At 40.9% G+C, this 16,758-nt stretch overlaps 1 protein-coding gene across 4 annotated transcripts in view; it reads right to left on the bottom strand.

The window, feature by feature from the left end:
- Positions 1–16,758, bottom strand: part of tbc1d22a (TBC1 domain family, member 22a) — a 127,514-nt gene that overhangs the window by 12,401 nt on the left and 98,355 nt on the right. For all 4 annotated transcript variants that reach the window (XM_083999753.1, XM_083999754.1, XM_083999751.1 and 1 more), the window contains one exon: positions 11,261–11,356. In XM_083999753.1, coding sequence (XP_083855879.1) covers positions 11,261–11,356 — 96 coding nt within the window. The remainder of the gene's footprint in view (positions 1–11,260; positions 11,357–16,758) is intronic.

Below are 16,758 nucleotides of genomic sequence, written 5' to 3' on the forward strand. Positions count from 1 at the left end.
ATGGAGCATAATTTGGTCCAATTATGTACTTCTGCTGTTCAGACATTGCATGCAGCTCTGATAACTACTAAATATGAACATATAAATATATCTGGGCAATTCTTTTATGACAAGCTTAATGGGCACTGGGTCAATATCAGACGAAGATTGCGGAAAGCGAACTAATTCATAAAATCCAGCTATGTCATGTATAAAAGGAAAAAAGATAAAGCGACATGTGGGTGGAACCTTTGGTGATTTAAATACTGTGGGAGTGTGAATAAGATTAAAGCCTGTGAGAATGGGCGAAAGCTTTCAGTTCACATGAAACCACCAGCGTGGGTGTTTGTGTTGAAGTTATCATTTGGATACTCCAACCTCTGCCGATACCTCATAGAAAGATTTGTTTAATGTTTTTTTTTTTTTTTTTAACCGGAAATATAAAAGAGTAAATGGGTAGACGTCTACGAGGGGAAAAAAAACAACTCGGATCACTTTGCTCTGCACAGTTCACGCTCACACTCAGCAGGCTGTATCCTTGCACCCATTCTGTACCAGTCAATGCCAGACTGATGACAAGTTCATAACCTTTGGAAAAACGCAGCCAGAAGCAATCTAAGTACTAAAACAGTTGTCTGTGTTCAGTGTATTGGAGCATTTACAGTGATATTTCACTTTGCCTGAATAGTTTCACTTTTCAGTTATGTGCAACTTCAAAGTTCAAGAGCCGTCGATATTCAACCAGTTGCCTTTCCCCCTCCCATTGCACCCAAAAAAAAAACCCACCCCAAAATCTGGCAAACTGTTTTCTCTCGGCACACAGAAAACATTATAGTCTCCTGCTCCACAGCGCAGACAACATGAACAGTTCAATGTGCGCTTTCCTGTACAGAGGCTGCATGAACTCTCACATGGTAAATTCAATAAAAGAAAAGTAGAGCCTTAAGAGTTTAATTCCTGCCCTCGCCCACTGCCACGTTCAGAAAGGTTAATGCCACCCCAATCAAGAGTTCACGAACCCTGCGGGAAACCCAGGAGCAGGAGCGTCTCAGTTCTCCCTTTGATTGCATGTAAGAGCATTTGAATTTAAAATTCAATATTTATGTCTCAGTTCATGACCTAGCCCATTCCTCATATCTCCTTTCTTCTCTTTTTCTTGAAAAGCTATGCATCCCCCCCCTCCTCCTCCTCCTCCTGCTGCTTCTGCTTCTGCAGTCTGTTTATTCCTTACGAGTGGGTCGATATTGCTGTTTATTTGGCATTTTTGCGTCTTAACTGAGTTGAGCATGGGGAGGGGGGGGGGGGGGGGGGGGGTGGCAGGCATGTGGTTGGCTTGCAGGCTGACAGAGCATCTCCCGTTATTCTGTTATCTTAGGGCAAAAAAGCCATAAAACTTTTTGACTCCTTCCTATCTGCCATTTCTCTTTCTCTTGTGGATAAACCTCAGCCGGCGATAATGTCGGTAATGACACTCAGACGTCGCGCTTATCACCTCGCACATGATTGTTTTGAGCTGATAAATGCTTTTTTCGGAGACATGCGGCAATGGGAAACTTGTCCCTGCAATGGATTGATCAACAGAGCAAGAGTTCTACAGCTAATATACAACTGCATCTGTAGCACAAAGACATACACACATACTCACTTTTGGTCTACCAGACGCCACGCTATGACTGATCGCCACTGACTTTACAAGCAGCTTTGGTCATCAAAATGGTACAGCGCAATAATTCAGCGTCCGAGCCCACGCAAGTTAGCCTCAAAGCGAACTTCAGCTGTCAGTGATGGAGAGCGAGGAGGAGGAAGGAGGGCAATGAAAGAGGGATGTCACAGAATGAAAAGGCACGATAGGGTGGGGGGGAGCTACGTAATTACTTCCACCATATTAAGCCCTCTGTTTTCCTCTCCTCCTCTTGGTTTGGCACCAATAGATTCATACGCCACATCGGGTGAGCCGTTCAATCAACGGGGTGATTATTAAAAGTTGTTTACCGGGGATGGCCTTGTCTCACTTTCGGCACTATTGACTACGGGGCCATCCATCAGAGCAGCCGCGAACCCCTGAGAAGGTCTGCTCGATACAAGCCAAGTTTGGGAATAAAGTTGTGAAGGGGGGAGGAGGGGAAGATGTGAGGCGGTCTCCTCTTGATAAATGGGTGAAAAGTTTGGAATTAATCAACAAGAAACAAAAGAATGACACACATCTGCACAGTGAAAGAGCTTATCGGGGCCCGCACATATACACAAATGCAAATTAGCGAAATTTAATGATGAATATTCAACTGTGAAATATGAACCTGCCTCACAACACTCTGTTTTCAGTCTTACAATGCAGAGCTGCCAATTTATTTTTAAAGTTAAATGTTCAGTTGACACCGATTGAGAGTGGCATTAATTCAACTCTATGGTCACTTATTTTTAGGCCTTTGTTCGTGGTGGCACTGTGGGCTTAATTCAAACACAATGATAAATGTTTTCTTTTCAACATATCACATCGTAAAATGACAGGAAATGGGCTGTGTGTGTAAAAGGCACTGCAGTAAAAAACAGAAAAGCGCTTTTTCCAGTAGAGGGCCCTATGGACTACGCTGTTTACAATATTCTCCAGCATTTGTGTTGGCAGAGGAAAACATCTAGAGTGACCAGCTGTCCCGATTAAATAGCGAAAGCTCCAATTTTCCAGCATTTGTCCTGGCGGCCTGACAGGGACACGCTTTGTTCTGATAATTAGAGTGAATGGATTTGAGTTTTGATTTTCCAAAAATAAACTTTTAACAGAGAAATTACTGAATTAAAACTCGACACAGAGGGGGTGGAGGAGGAGGAGGAGGAGGATGTATCAAAGCCACAAACTGGGTATTAGTGTTGTTGTAAGTGCAAAGAAAGAAAGAAAGAAAGAAAAAAGCGCAGAATCATTTGTCAGCAGACTGGAGTTCAGACGCTGGCACAGAATTAAAAAGGCACTTATTCTATTTGCATAACACGAATATGTTATTTTACTGATATGCTGAAAATAAGTTAATTACAAGTCTCGCTCTGTGTTGTCCCCTTTTTATTAATCCATCAAATCTAAACACAACACAGAGGTGCACCTGCTTAACCGCCTCTGTATATGGTTCTTCTTTCATTCCTTTATTCCCAGGAATGTGCAGATGCTGCAGTTACTAACTCATTCAACTGCTAATACACACGACTGAGACTGAGCAATAATGAAACTGTGGGCTGTCTGCGTATTGTTCCTCAAATAAAGTATACGTAATCGCCGAGGAAATGGCACGGAAAGATTTGCCAAAAAAAAGGGGAGCCAGAATTTGAGGTTTTCATTCTCTCCACAATATAAAATTAATCCTAAACAAAGTTGTGTTCCCAGCCACGGTGATTGAAATAGTGCTGACATTTACAGAACGCCCTGGTTTCCTCCGGAGTGCCCTCCTTTCCTTTATTGCTCGGGCTGCCTAACCCAAGGCGCTCTCCACACATAACTGATCTGAGGACAGATGCTGACATTTGCAAAGGTCCACACTTTTTCACACACCATTAATTAAGGTGAAAACAAATCTTTGTCTCTCTCTTTCAGTCTGCCACCTCTCACTTTCTTTCCACGCCACAGCGGCTCGTCTGCACGTCTTTCAGAATTAAAAAAAAAGAAAAAAGGAAAAAAAAAAAGGTAGTGACAGTGAGATTCCATTTACACGGAGCTAATAGCCTTGCGTTCACAAACCGCCGGGGCTCACATTAACAATCGCGATGGGGATCCTCTCGACGGGGGCCATTCAGCAACACTTACTAATGAAATCTAAAGGAAACTGTGTTGAATGGTCACGATCAAGGGGTTACACTGATGACCGTGAAATCCAACCCGACAAATAACATTTTTGGTTGTGAATGGGAGCACGTCCTTGCGAGTGCGAAGATTAATTTAAGTGCTGCTTGACCTTTGACATAAAGAATTCAATGACGGGCCTAAACAGACGTGATGTATAGAAGGCTCTTTTTTTTTCTTTTTGAAATGACTGATTAATGGAGTAAATAGAGCAGTAAGCATTATATTAATAGGGTACTGTAGATCTCACACATAATTGAGAACCCTGCTGTTTCTCTTTTCACTTCTTATCAGGATCTTATGTTAGAACACAATATGTCTCTTCATGGCTGTTAGTGTTGATACTGTCATCGATGCCATGAAAACAGACACAGCATGAGATGTGTAGAAAACATAAGATCATTTCTTCGGGAAACCAGACTTCACATTCACATTAATAAGCCAAGAGGGCATCGTATTGTACATGCTGTATGTTCTCATGCATAAAAATGTGAAGAAAACACATCAATAGGAGCTGTAACAGGTAAACACACTTGAAGATATTCACAAGTAGTGCATGTGGAGGATGAAGTGTGCGTCAGTGCTTTTTCAAAACTCTGCATCAAAGTTCTGAGAGTGGAGAGAAGATTTTGCAATGTCGTGTTTCTGCTGCACACACACAACATCGCCGCCGACTTCAAAGCGTGAGAGCTGAAGCTGTATCATATACGTTGAATTATTTGTGAGAGACGTACAGGTTTGTATTTGAGCAGATTGAAAAGTAAAAAGGGTAGGAAGCTGCAGAGGGAAAGATTCCTGCTCGAGCACAAGAATGGTAATGTGGTAATTGTATCTTCAAAGCTCGTACACCACCTGGGAAAAAAGAAAAAAAAAGTAAAGCACTCCTTTATGAGGCCGTCAACTTTAGAAATACAAATGTGAAAATGGCTAAATTGGAAAGGCAGCGATATTTCACTTCTTTATGGCGTACATTACAAAGTGACATTTGTACCAAAACATGACAAGAACCCTCATCTCCCTCTGAATTTCTGGCTGCCTGTTTGTGGTTATTGCTTGGTTTTTTTTAAAAATATCACTGAAAAAACATGGCAATTTGCCGCTTCTGAACTTAAAAGGGGAGCTTTCAAATTCACACTGGTCTATTGTCACATTTCCTGGCCCAGCGTCAAGCTGCACCACATATGTGAGGGCTTAAAAAGCAGAGTGCAGATGTTTTTCATAGTCACTTAGAGCCAGGCAGTTCGGCAGCGGCCCTGTTGGTGTCTGCAGGTAGTGCAGACTAATGGGAACGGTGCTGACTGTGCTGGCATTTCCTCAAAACAGCGGTGCAAACACATACCCGCATAATGTCTCTCCGCTAGCCCATTACTGTGCTGGCTGTATGTGCTGTGTGTGTGTGATCGAAAGTGAACCTGCGTGACAGGTGATGCATGAATGTGCGAGCACAGCGGTACAGTGGGAGACTGTTTGTGTGCATGTTTAGGCTGTTGTGCGAGGCTTTGAGTGACAGAAAAGTGAGAAAGTGTGTGTGTGTGTGTGAGAGTTAACTTATCCATGCAGACCAGGCCTGCAGTTAGCAGTAGAGTGTTAGCTGAAGTGGAACGGAGGAAGGCAGATTGCTTGGGGAGTGCCGTACTCCTGCTTTTCATTTAGGAGCTAAACCAATCCAATCCCACAACCGGGGCAGAAGATTCACAGTTACTCTCCGTACTGTGTTTGATAACAATGCATGAATTATCCTTTTGAAAGTACTTTTTGCATGCAATTTTTAATTAAAAACTATTAAAGTGAATAAATCATGTGTGTTCCCTCTCAGGACCTGAAGCATGTTAAACGCCAGCAGTTTGTCATACACTGCTGCTCCTCATGTTCTTCATTTTACAGTACAGGCAATTAACTTGCACATATTACTAAGGTAAGTGACTGCACTGCAGTGACTGAGCAGATTTAGAGGGTAATGTTTATTAAAGTGACCTAAAAAGAAAAAAGTTTAAGCCAGTAACTTTCCAAACTAATGCGTCTGTAGCTTTGACAAGTGGCAAAACGTACAACAAATATTAGGATTTCAACGCAGGCTAGATTTCAATTATAATGCTAATTTGTTTCAGGGATAAACAAGTCCCCAACTCAGTAAAGTACAAATCATCAGAGCAATGCAATGAAACAAAGCATTGAGATGTTAATGTTGTACTGTGCTAACTAGCTGCTACAATTCAAGTTCTACAGGCCCTCTAGGCCTGAAGAAATTGGAGTAGTAATTCAGTGTAATAATGAGAAGATTGATGAGAACAGGTTGGAAACCTTTATTATTTTGCTGGGAGCATGTGCTGTTTGTGTTCACGCATGTTCCAGGCTGAGAAGAAGGCTCGACTCATTTCTCTGAATTTCTTTCCCTCCCCCTCATCTTCTAATGCATTTAGTGTATTGGCCTTTTTACTTACACTGTAATAGTAACTTTGTATCTCTTTTCATGGTTACTTCTTGACAGTTTCCAGTATAAAACTAGACAAGTCATAATAAACTGTATTGTGTTGACACAATAGTAGCATTTTACATTCTTTTCACTATCTATCAATTTCACAATTGTCGTAGTTCCCCGAAGCCAAAAGATAATGGATTCAGATTGTGTGTTCTTTGTTCAAACTAAAATAAGAAAATATTGTTTTCTGTTGATCAACTTGCTGATTTATCTACTAACTGTTGCAGCTGTAATCATTTTTGTCACCAGGATATTATTATTATATGCTACAAATTACTCAGTGGTGCCATACAGTGCTACTTCATTCAAGATACTGAATGATTAGGAGGTAGTTTTGATGTCAGCATTGTAAAATTAGCTTGTTAGCTGATTAGTACTAAAAACAAGTACAACCAAGGGCCACTGGAATGTATTGAAGGTATACTAAATGAAAGAAATGGGCAACTTAAAGCAGAAGTGAGTGATCCGGTCGTTTTCGCTAATGCTGCGTTCCAGGCAGGCTTTTGAAATCATAAATTACAGCTTCAAGTCACAACTTACGACTTTGTAGCGTTCCAGGCAACCCACTCGTGTTTTTCCGACCTGTTTTACCGGTGAAAGTCACTATAACGGCCACTCGTAACTTCCGACCCGTGAAATCGTACCAGTACGTCTTTTTGTACAGTCTATGTACCAGATCGAACTGGTACGACTTCACGGTCGGAAAAATACGAGTTTCCTTGAACGCACCATAACAGTCCTCGTCCCTACGTCGCCACATTCACGGCATCCCTTGGCTGCACACACAGCCCTGCATGCCGTTCTCTCTCCTCATTGGATAAAAACTGTAGGATACGATAAATGTTTTCTCCTCGGCTCAGAGCAGAGCAGAGGGACTGAGAGACCCGTGTTCCGGTCCAAACACTCTATGTAAGTGATTGCTGTCGGAAGATATAACTATTTAAGACTTATATTAACACAAATATATCACTTACTTCTGCTTTAAAACTTTGACTGGATAATGGACTGATAAGGGAACACGCATTTTTAAAACATCTTGGCAAACATTTTAAAAGCTACCAACAAAACAGAGTCAGTCGGTCACATTCTCTAGAAACTGTGGATTTTCTTTAACAAGGGCTGGGACAGTCTAAATCACAGCTGTGGACACATTTAGGAGTCATTTGGATCACCATTATTAACCATCTGGGATTCATGAAAAGTCAAAGAAAATACCAAACCATCTCACAGTGTTTCACAGGATAAGCAGGACCTTTAGCCAGCTGATAGAGCAAGAGGAGAACTCAGGACCAAGGGGCTTCATCGTACTGACGATCAAGAATACCTGCACAAATTTTCATGGAAGTAGCTGGTGAGCTATTTTGGTCCTAAGTCTGACTGACATACATTGCCATCACTAGAAGCCCTCTACCCATGATGTCAATGTAAAAGTGACAAGTGGGTGGAGAGGAAAAAGCAGGAGCAGGAGCAAGTGACAGGTGAAAAGAAAAGCCAGAGACGGAAGGAAATGGCGAAACAAAAACAAAACAAACAGAAGAATGAAGAGCGGTGAAAAAAAAGACACACAAAAAACAAAGCATCTGGGAATTAGCAACATGAAACGGCGCAACAGAGCCACAGAGAAAAAGAGAGAGAAGGCAGACATGAGAGGAGAGGGTTGCTGGGTAAAGCATGTGGAGATAAGAGCTGTTCAACAGGCCCTTAAGAACCTGGCAGGCCCACGTTTGAACTCTGAGGCTCAGTGGATCAGAGGCAGAAATCTCTTGGAATTAAACCACTAAAGCTGAGAAAAGACAAAATCTTTACTTTTCTCTTTCCCCAATGACACTCATCAGTGTCAGAAAAATTCTCAGTAAATTACATTTGATAGATCAATTTGAGAAAATGAAAGATTTTCTTGGAAAGCCACAACACTGTACCATCAAATGCACATACCCATTGGAAATTCAATTTCAATGTAACATTTCATTTCAACATATACGCACACATATATACTCTAAAACTATAGGAATAAACAGTCAGTCTGTGAATCCAAGCAAACTGAACCAGATGATGCACACCCACACAAACATGCAAACTCACTCAGGGCAACTGTTTTCCATTAAGTATTTGTTCACGTCTTCCCATGGAGACATAAACAAACAGGCGATGATAGCTCATTTGTTTTGTATTGGACAGGGGAAAATGCCAGGATGACATTTGGCTGTCTATGTATGTATGTGTGTGCTTTTGTGTGTGTGTCTTTGAGTGACTGTGTTTATGATAGAATGTGTAAATGAGATTCCCAAGAATGACAAATAAATAAAGCGTACAGCATGATTGTATTGGTGCTATAAGGAGCAGGTTGATCAAGTTTGCGATAGCAGGAAATAGCAGCAACACCAAAATACAGGGCTAGGTAAGAAAAACTTGGAGAGATTTTATGAAAATATGAAGAAAAAAAGAAGTTTGAATTAGAAGTGAAGGTCTGTCTCTATATAAGCCTGTTTTAAATAAAGGCCTTGTTGTCCCTGCAGCTGAGGCCACTATTTAGGGATTCAAGATATCTACAAAGTCTTTTACCATATTACCACAGCATGGCGAGTATTTTCTAACACTTCTTACAGTCTCTGTGTGAACTACATACTCCTGGGGTTTCCTCATTTAGGAGTCTGGAATTCACAACTACTACTGCAGAAAAGTTTGAACTGGCTGTGGGGTGTGCGCCTGAGGACTTGGTTTTCAATAATTTCTAACAGCAGAAAAAAATGTTTTAAAACCTAAACCAAAAATCTGTGCTAGCAGCTCTTTAAACCTGCACTCCAAGTGGAGCTCTGAGCTACCTGCTAGCGTCAGCAGGCTAACACGGTCAGAGTTTTGTGCGGTAGTATGCTACTGTAATGTTAGCTTATTAGCGCTGAACGCAGAGTTCAGCTGAAGTTGATCGAAATGCCATTGATTCTGTTTTTTTTTGGAGGGGGGTTATAAACCAAAGTACTGGACAAATTTAGACCAAATAATGATGCCATTAGGTCAGTGGATCACTGAACACTTCACAGTTCATCCTAAGGGTGACAAGAACTAATACCAAATCTTACGGCCTGTGCAATAGCTATTGAGACATTTCCCTCTGAATTGTAAATGTGTTGAGCCACAGTAGAAATAGTGTAGAACAGTGTGGGTCACCAAAGTTATTAGAAATGTTTATTTATGATCTTGAATGTAGTATTTTTAAATAGATGTGGAGATATTTCTCAGAACAAGAGGCCGACATATCACACAATCACAGTTTTTCATAGCTAAGAGAAGTTTTGCAAAATGGCAGCTTTGTGCTAATGTTCGGGGATGACAACTTGAGCTGGTCACGTCCTCTGAGAATCATGAATGTCTGTATATATTTCATGGCATCATAGCCACTAGCTGACTGACTATCCCTAATAAAATAAATAAAAAATATTAAGCTGACCTATTTATCTTAAAACTGACAGTGTTTCTGAGCTTCTTGAATTGAATATATATTTTCAGTTTGCCATTCCTGACCTTCAGACGGACTCTTGTCTTCTCTCAGTCTTCAAGCTTTGTTTTATTTCATTTTATTGACCACTTTTAGTTCAAGAGTGAACACACACATAAATTTAAAAGGTGTTTCTGTGCACACAGTTGAACGCATACACACATACACACACAGTATATTACTTAAATACAATCTGAATTGGGATAGAACAACACGTAGGAATCTATGAAAAAAGAAAAGAGTGAGAGCGGCTAAGAAGAGTACGGAGAGTATGAAAGTAAGAACAGATGAGTAAGTTGATGTCTCATCTTCAAACTCAGACAGCCTCCAGTGTCACATTCAGTGGATGCATCAGCTTTAATCAGATGGCCTCCATCTAAAAACACTGATTCTTCAGAGCTGTAGCCCTGTGACTAGTGTTGCTTTTGAAGACTTTGTCTGATTTGTTACACAGTAGGACTGATGGAAAGGATGGAGCAGAGTAGTTGAATGTCAATGTCAAGAAGACACACTTTTACTCTCATTGCATTAGTTGTAGTTGCATTGGTTTTTCATCCCTCTTTTCTGCAGAATAGCCACCTGAGGGCGGCTCCACTAAAACTCAGATGTGCAGGACACAGGAGGACCGAAGAGTTAGTCTCCAATGAAGGCAGGAAATATATAACTCTACAGTGCTTTTAATAATGAAATACAGCACGAAGGCAATGTTCACAAGGGCTGCTTCCATGTGTCATTCATACAAGTTCTCATAGGGAAACCATTTTCAGATTTGCCATGACCTGTACAAAGATTTTATGTTGCTTTTCAATAAGTCAGCTCGCGGATAAAACTTCATGGAGCTGGAGAAGAAAAATCTTCTTATATTTGTATTTTTGAGGTTATGAAGATAACAGAATATTTAATTACATATGTAATGACATGGAAGACAGGTGAAATACAATATGTAAAAACAGCAGAAAAGAAGAGAGGATGGATCGCTGGAAAACTAAACACACACACACACACATAAAAAAGGAAAAAAGAGAAGAGGAAAGAGCAGCCAAAGAGCAGCGATGATGTTTGTATGTGATGATATTCGACTGTGTTGCTACTGTAAAGAAGCCAGGTCCCCCAGTGAGCTGGCAACCAAAGTCACCTTCTGGCAGCTGCCTACTGTCATCTACTAATGCACTCACAACGACTTTTGAACCTCACAGCTAATGACCAGGGAGGTAATGGAGAGGGGTGGAGGCCATGAACAACTCTACAACAACACTCTGCTGCTGTTTTACTGTGGCCGTTCTTTTTTTTTCCTCTTCCCGGAGACACAACAGGGACGACTGAGGTATGATTTACATAGGTACAAAGCTTTGTACCGTATATAACCATCAATGTCAGCACCTGGGTATGAAACATTACATTATATATGGAGTGTGTATGTGCTTCTCTGTGTCTGAGCACAAACACAAAGGTTTACGGCGCCCCCAGTGTCTTGTGTGCACATTACCTGAAAATCCCTCTCCTCTAGAATCTCTTTCCTCCACCTCACCAGGAAGGCCGCGCACACATAAAGGTGGAAATGGGAGAAGCCCTCTGGTTCAGCCTGGTGAATGAGAGAGAGAGATAGAGAGATGAAAACGCTGAAGTCAGATGCAGATTTACAGCAGGTTTTAACATTTCACAGCCATAAAAACGAATGATACCTCCATCACAGACACATTAGATTCAAATAGGAGCTTAACGATGTAAAGGCAGCGTCTCTCTAGATTCAGGACGTCCGTAGCTTCTCATCAAATTTCATTTTACAAAAAAGAATCATTTTTTCTGCACCGTACACACATAAAAAAACACAGAATGTGAAATGAAACATTTTTCTGTCAAAATCCAGACATTTACATTTGCAAGGCGACAGAGACAAAGAAAGTTACAAATCCCTTCTTCTTTCCACAGCTTTTTATAACAGCCCCTCATTACGTTTGGCAGCTCACTTTTTTCTTATGAATCGGCGATGAATTAAGGAGAGGGAGAGAGAAAAGTTGAGATGTTACTTGTCCTATTCATTTTTTTGGGTCTAGATTTAGGAGTTAGAGGAATATACGCTCCCCTAAAGGTGGGATACAGCAGCGTCCAAAGTGCATCTAAAAATGTGAGCTTGTGTGAATGCACTCTGGCATGTATTTTTTTTTTTGGGGGGGGGGGGTAGTTTTCTGCATATGCTGTTGTAGCTTCAAATTCATGGAATCAAAGTGTGGAATTGCACTCATGAATGTCTCTGTGTGTGTGCCACCCAGATTTACATGAGTGGAGGAAACACACACATAACACATACAAAGACGCACACTGTTAGTAATAGCATGAATTCATGCATTATTCTACAAGTGTGCTCTCTGATGTGTCTACTTTGATACCATGCTACGTTCAAACATACTCAAATTTTACAACCAAGGCACCATTTTGACTTTAGGAAACAAGCCCACACACACATACAAAGAGATGCACATACACACACACACAGAAAGGTATATCGCTGCCCTTTTTAATTAGCTCATAACAAGCCCAACACTGCACATGTCTCAACAACATGTATGTGTTAAATTACACAACTCCAATTAAGAGGGTGTAGTATATAAATATGTATACGTAAATATAAAACATAATCTTATTTCGTCTTGTAACAAAGAGAAATCGCTGCTCTTTAACCACCACACTCATCTGTATATAACAGAGAGTCATAACTCTGCAGGAATGAACAGAAACTGCCTTTCTGCTGTGATAATTGAATTTCACTCCAGGAAGGAAGAAAGGAAGGAATAAACAGATTAATAGTGGATACTGGATAGGCAGATTTTAACAGAGAGGTTGTGTTATAGTAAAGTAAAAATCAGTCCCAGTTTTTTTCACCGCGTTGTTGTTTCTGTTATATTAGATCTTTCTAAAGAGATTGATCCTGTTCCACGCCTTTGTGTACGACTCCTGTTGTTTAGGTTTCCTCTTACTTCACCTCCTACTCAGTTAAAATGATTTTTTAGAATACCCCGACAGTGTTTGTGTGTGTGTTTGTGAGGAATTGGAGAAAGTGAAAGAGCGAGTATAGAGTGAGGTGAGAGGAGAAAAGATAGGGATTGTTTGTGAACAGTGAAGCGTAGCGTGATGCGAGTTGTAAACTGGCAGGTGATTGGCTTGTTGGTCTAACCTTGCAGCTCCAATCCAAACAAGTGGAGCAGGTAAATACACACACACACACACACACACAGAAACACAGATGAATGAGTATATGAGTGGCATACGGGAGCGCAATGTTTATCAGTCACCAAAAGATTTGCACAGTTTTAATTTCCTTTCTTCTAGGAGTTTGTGGGTGTGTGTTTTGGTGTGTGTGAGTTCATGGTTGAGGGCATCAGTAAACTCTTAGGGAGTGTGAAACTCTTTCTGCCTCTTTCCCCCTCTCTCAATCAGCCCTCCATCCATCCTCGGCTCTGCTCTCCTCCTTCAGTCTCATTCAACAAACGTCTGTCACGCCTTCTCTTCTCACTTTCTCATTGAGAGATATTTCACTAATTAGAACGCGATTCATCTTTATCAAATACAACTTTTCTTAACAACTTATCTTGATATTTTGATTTGCCACCAATCATTTCCATGGTGATCCACCATTAACTTGAGATCTATTGACTGCAGCGGGAACGGAGGCTTAACTAATGACAGCGTATATGACTCACTCTGTTGCTGGCAGCTGAAAAATGGAAAAAACATTAAAGCTGCAAAGCAGACATATGCAGGCCCTTGTCATGTTGTGCACCGTGGTGCTGCCACCAGAAGGCCACGTTACTCTGCCAACATGCATCATGTTCCTGTTGACTGGAAACCAGATCATGGTAAGAGATACAGAAAACAAACATGTGGAGTTTAGGACAGATTGGACAAAGTATATCATAGTTATTGACAAAGAAATGTGCAGTAGGTTGGGTGGTTGAGGTGGGTGTGGTCACCCGAGCAGGAGTACATCGAATTGTAAAATAGTACATTCCCTGTTGCCACAGAAACCCAAGCAAGTTAGTACTGCAATATGATGATCGATTCCGTATAGGAGGGGTTTGTATCATGTCCTTAAATTGCAAAACGTGTGCCTTAAACGGTAGTAGTTTTTCTTTGGTTATAAAAGAGTTTCATATTAATCTGGATGAATCTACGTTACCCACACTTGTTGATGGGTCCATTTTTGATGTATCGTTTTGTCTTTATCGTTATTTTGTTATTATTATTTAGTGATCGGCTCACCCAGCATTTCCTACTTTCGGTTTCCTGGACGCTGCCCGGCGGGTCATGGGAATGACGCCGCCAAATCACCATTTATGGTCGGAACTACGACGGTATCTGATCGTCTTCAAACCTCCGACTTTCATTCTTGATTTGAAAACATTCTTGGCAAATGCTTTGGCTTTCGTCCGTCTTGCGTTGGTCCAAGAATTTAACCGTGCGCGCGGAGGCTTACGGGAAATGTAGTGTGAAAACACTTCGCTTTCCAAAACTCCTCGTAGTCCCTTTAATTGCAGATTAAATTCAAATTTGCTTAATTCCTGTCAGACCCAGCTGCAGAAATAAATTAAAGGGGGGCCATTACATTTTTTCATGGGGGCACACTTTTTCTGACTATTTACTCTCTACAGCTGTCTACAGTGCGCAGAGGAAAAGAGCGAAGAAGAGATGAAACCTATCATCTCATTTGTGCCGTTTAGAGCGGATGTTTCAACTACTGTAGTAAATCTTGTCTATTTCAGTTTGTGGGTAATCTATTTTCTTTCTCAACTTCTAAAACTTTGATCTAAGGGGGCAGGACGGTTGTTTAAGGGGGCATAGGGGCATTGCCGGCCTCGATTCCTCACTGAAAATTGTCTAGGTGATGTTATGGAGCCATTTTGCCACACCCACCTGCTAGCCGTATATCACATGTACATTTTTGGGATGTCTCACACATGTGCAAGTTTTCTGACTTTTTAAGCTCAACAATAAACACAACAGATTCAATGTGGGTCTTGCACTGGTCGGTTTGTGGACCCTAAAAATGCTCACAACTCAGTCCGTGTATGACAAAGTGATTACAATGCAATATCCTGTTGTACCACTGCATCTGCAGGCACATCACCATGGCAATGTCCCTTAATTGTAATAGACATCTAAGACAGATGAAAGGGAGTATTATATAGTGGGATTAATATGCACAATGAAAGTGTGCATATTTAATAATTATTTATTATTAATCAGCTTTAAAAGCTGAATATCTTTTTTAATAAATTGGTCTGTACTTGACTGACAGACACCGAGAGGACCGCGCTGTGGTACACTGATTAAAAATGGTTTAAGCTCATTAGCGATGAAACGAGTGGCTTATTAGTTGACTGACAGAAAATAAATCATCAGCTTTGATAAAAGATTCATCTTATGTCAATTATAAAACAAAAACAGCTCCAGTTGATCAAATGTAAGAATTCTTTTTTTAATGTTTAATATTATATGAACATGTTTTATGATTTTTCAGTACCTCTATTCAATGCTTAATCACCCATGTAAACTTTGGAGTAGTACTGTATTAGAAAAGGAGGGGGTTGTAAGAAATGTTCATTAATTATAAAACAGCAGTGGAAAAAAAACACAATACAATAATTTGCATTGCTCGTAATTTTGAGACCTGCATTTGTATGATGCTGCCCTTAGTTCTGTCTGATGAGAAACTACTTATTTTACATGTAAACAGACTGTAGATGTCTGGAGTCACATGCCACAGAGTGCTGCACTGAGAAGTTATTAAAAAAAAAGTAGTAGACAGAAAGTAACAATGACAATAAAATAATTAATTGTCCGAAGGGAATTAATATATTACAATATTTAATTGGAAATATATTGGTTTGCTTCTTTCTAAACGTAAAATTAAATCTAAATGGGATACTACTACAGGGATTAGTTTAGCTTAGATTAAAAGCTAAAAACTGAGAAAATTAGCTCAGTCATTGGTCACCAAGTAATAAGAGCTAACTGGCAACCTGCGGCTTCTCATGACAGCACAGCTTGTTGTTTTGTACATGACACCTTAAACATACGTGTATTTTTGTACTTTGTGAGCTGTGCTAGCTTCCTCTTCCATGCTAAGCTAACTGACTCCCACTTACAGCTTCACTTAAAGCAGAACTATGCAACTCGGCCGGAAATAGCTCGCTCCTTCGTTGGTTTCTCTTTTTTTCCCTCTCCGGGGCTCCCCCACAGTTCTGGGAGGCACATGTCACTGTCGTAAAAAAGAAACTCGCCACCGCCACCACCCCCTCCACCCCTTACACGTGCTTGTGTTTACTGCTGAAGGTAGAGAGCGGTGTTTGCTAAGCAGGGAGCTAATGCTAACACGGAGCTAACGCTAACAGGGAGCTAATGCTAACACGGAGCTAACGCTAATACGGCCACACACAGACAAAGACACAAAGACACAGACATACACACACATTAATAAAGGTTCCAAAACGCGAAGGCGTGTGTGTGTGTGTCATGATGTATTACATTATCTTATAAAAGATCCATGGTGTGTGTGTGTCTGTTAGCATTAGCTCCGTGTTAGCCACAAGCCGAACTTCATCAGTACAAACATGTTTCCATGGTTTCCTCCGACTTTCCGAACTGAAACCAATCACGATTCATGACATGCATGACGTCATCTGCGTTCTTATCTCGTACTGCCGTAAGGCAGTTTCTCGCGATAGTTCTATCCATTGATGAGATTTACACCGAGACGGAGGACTGATCTTGCAAGTGCGGTTTTCAGCCAGTGGGGGGGATGAGCGCATTGGCCTAGACCCCATTCACCTCATAATAGGTCACTCTACCATCACAGTGACTCTGAGCCACAATAATTACAGCCGAAATCCTGCATAGTTCTGCTTTAACACAGTGGTTCCCAACCTTTTTTGGCCCGTGACCCAATTCACAAATCACACATTTCTGCCGACCCCGCGATCAAGATGC

The sequence above is a fragment of the Trachurus trachurus genome, assembly GCF_905171665.1.
Source record: "Trachurus trachurus genome assembly, chromosome: 23".
Classification (NCBI taxonomy): Eukaryota; Metazoa; Chordata; class Actinopteri; order Carangiformes; family Carangidae; genus Trachurus; species Trachurus trachurus.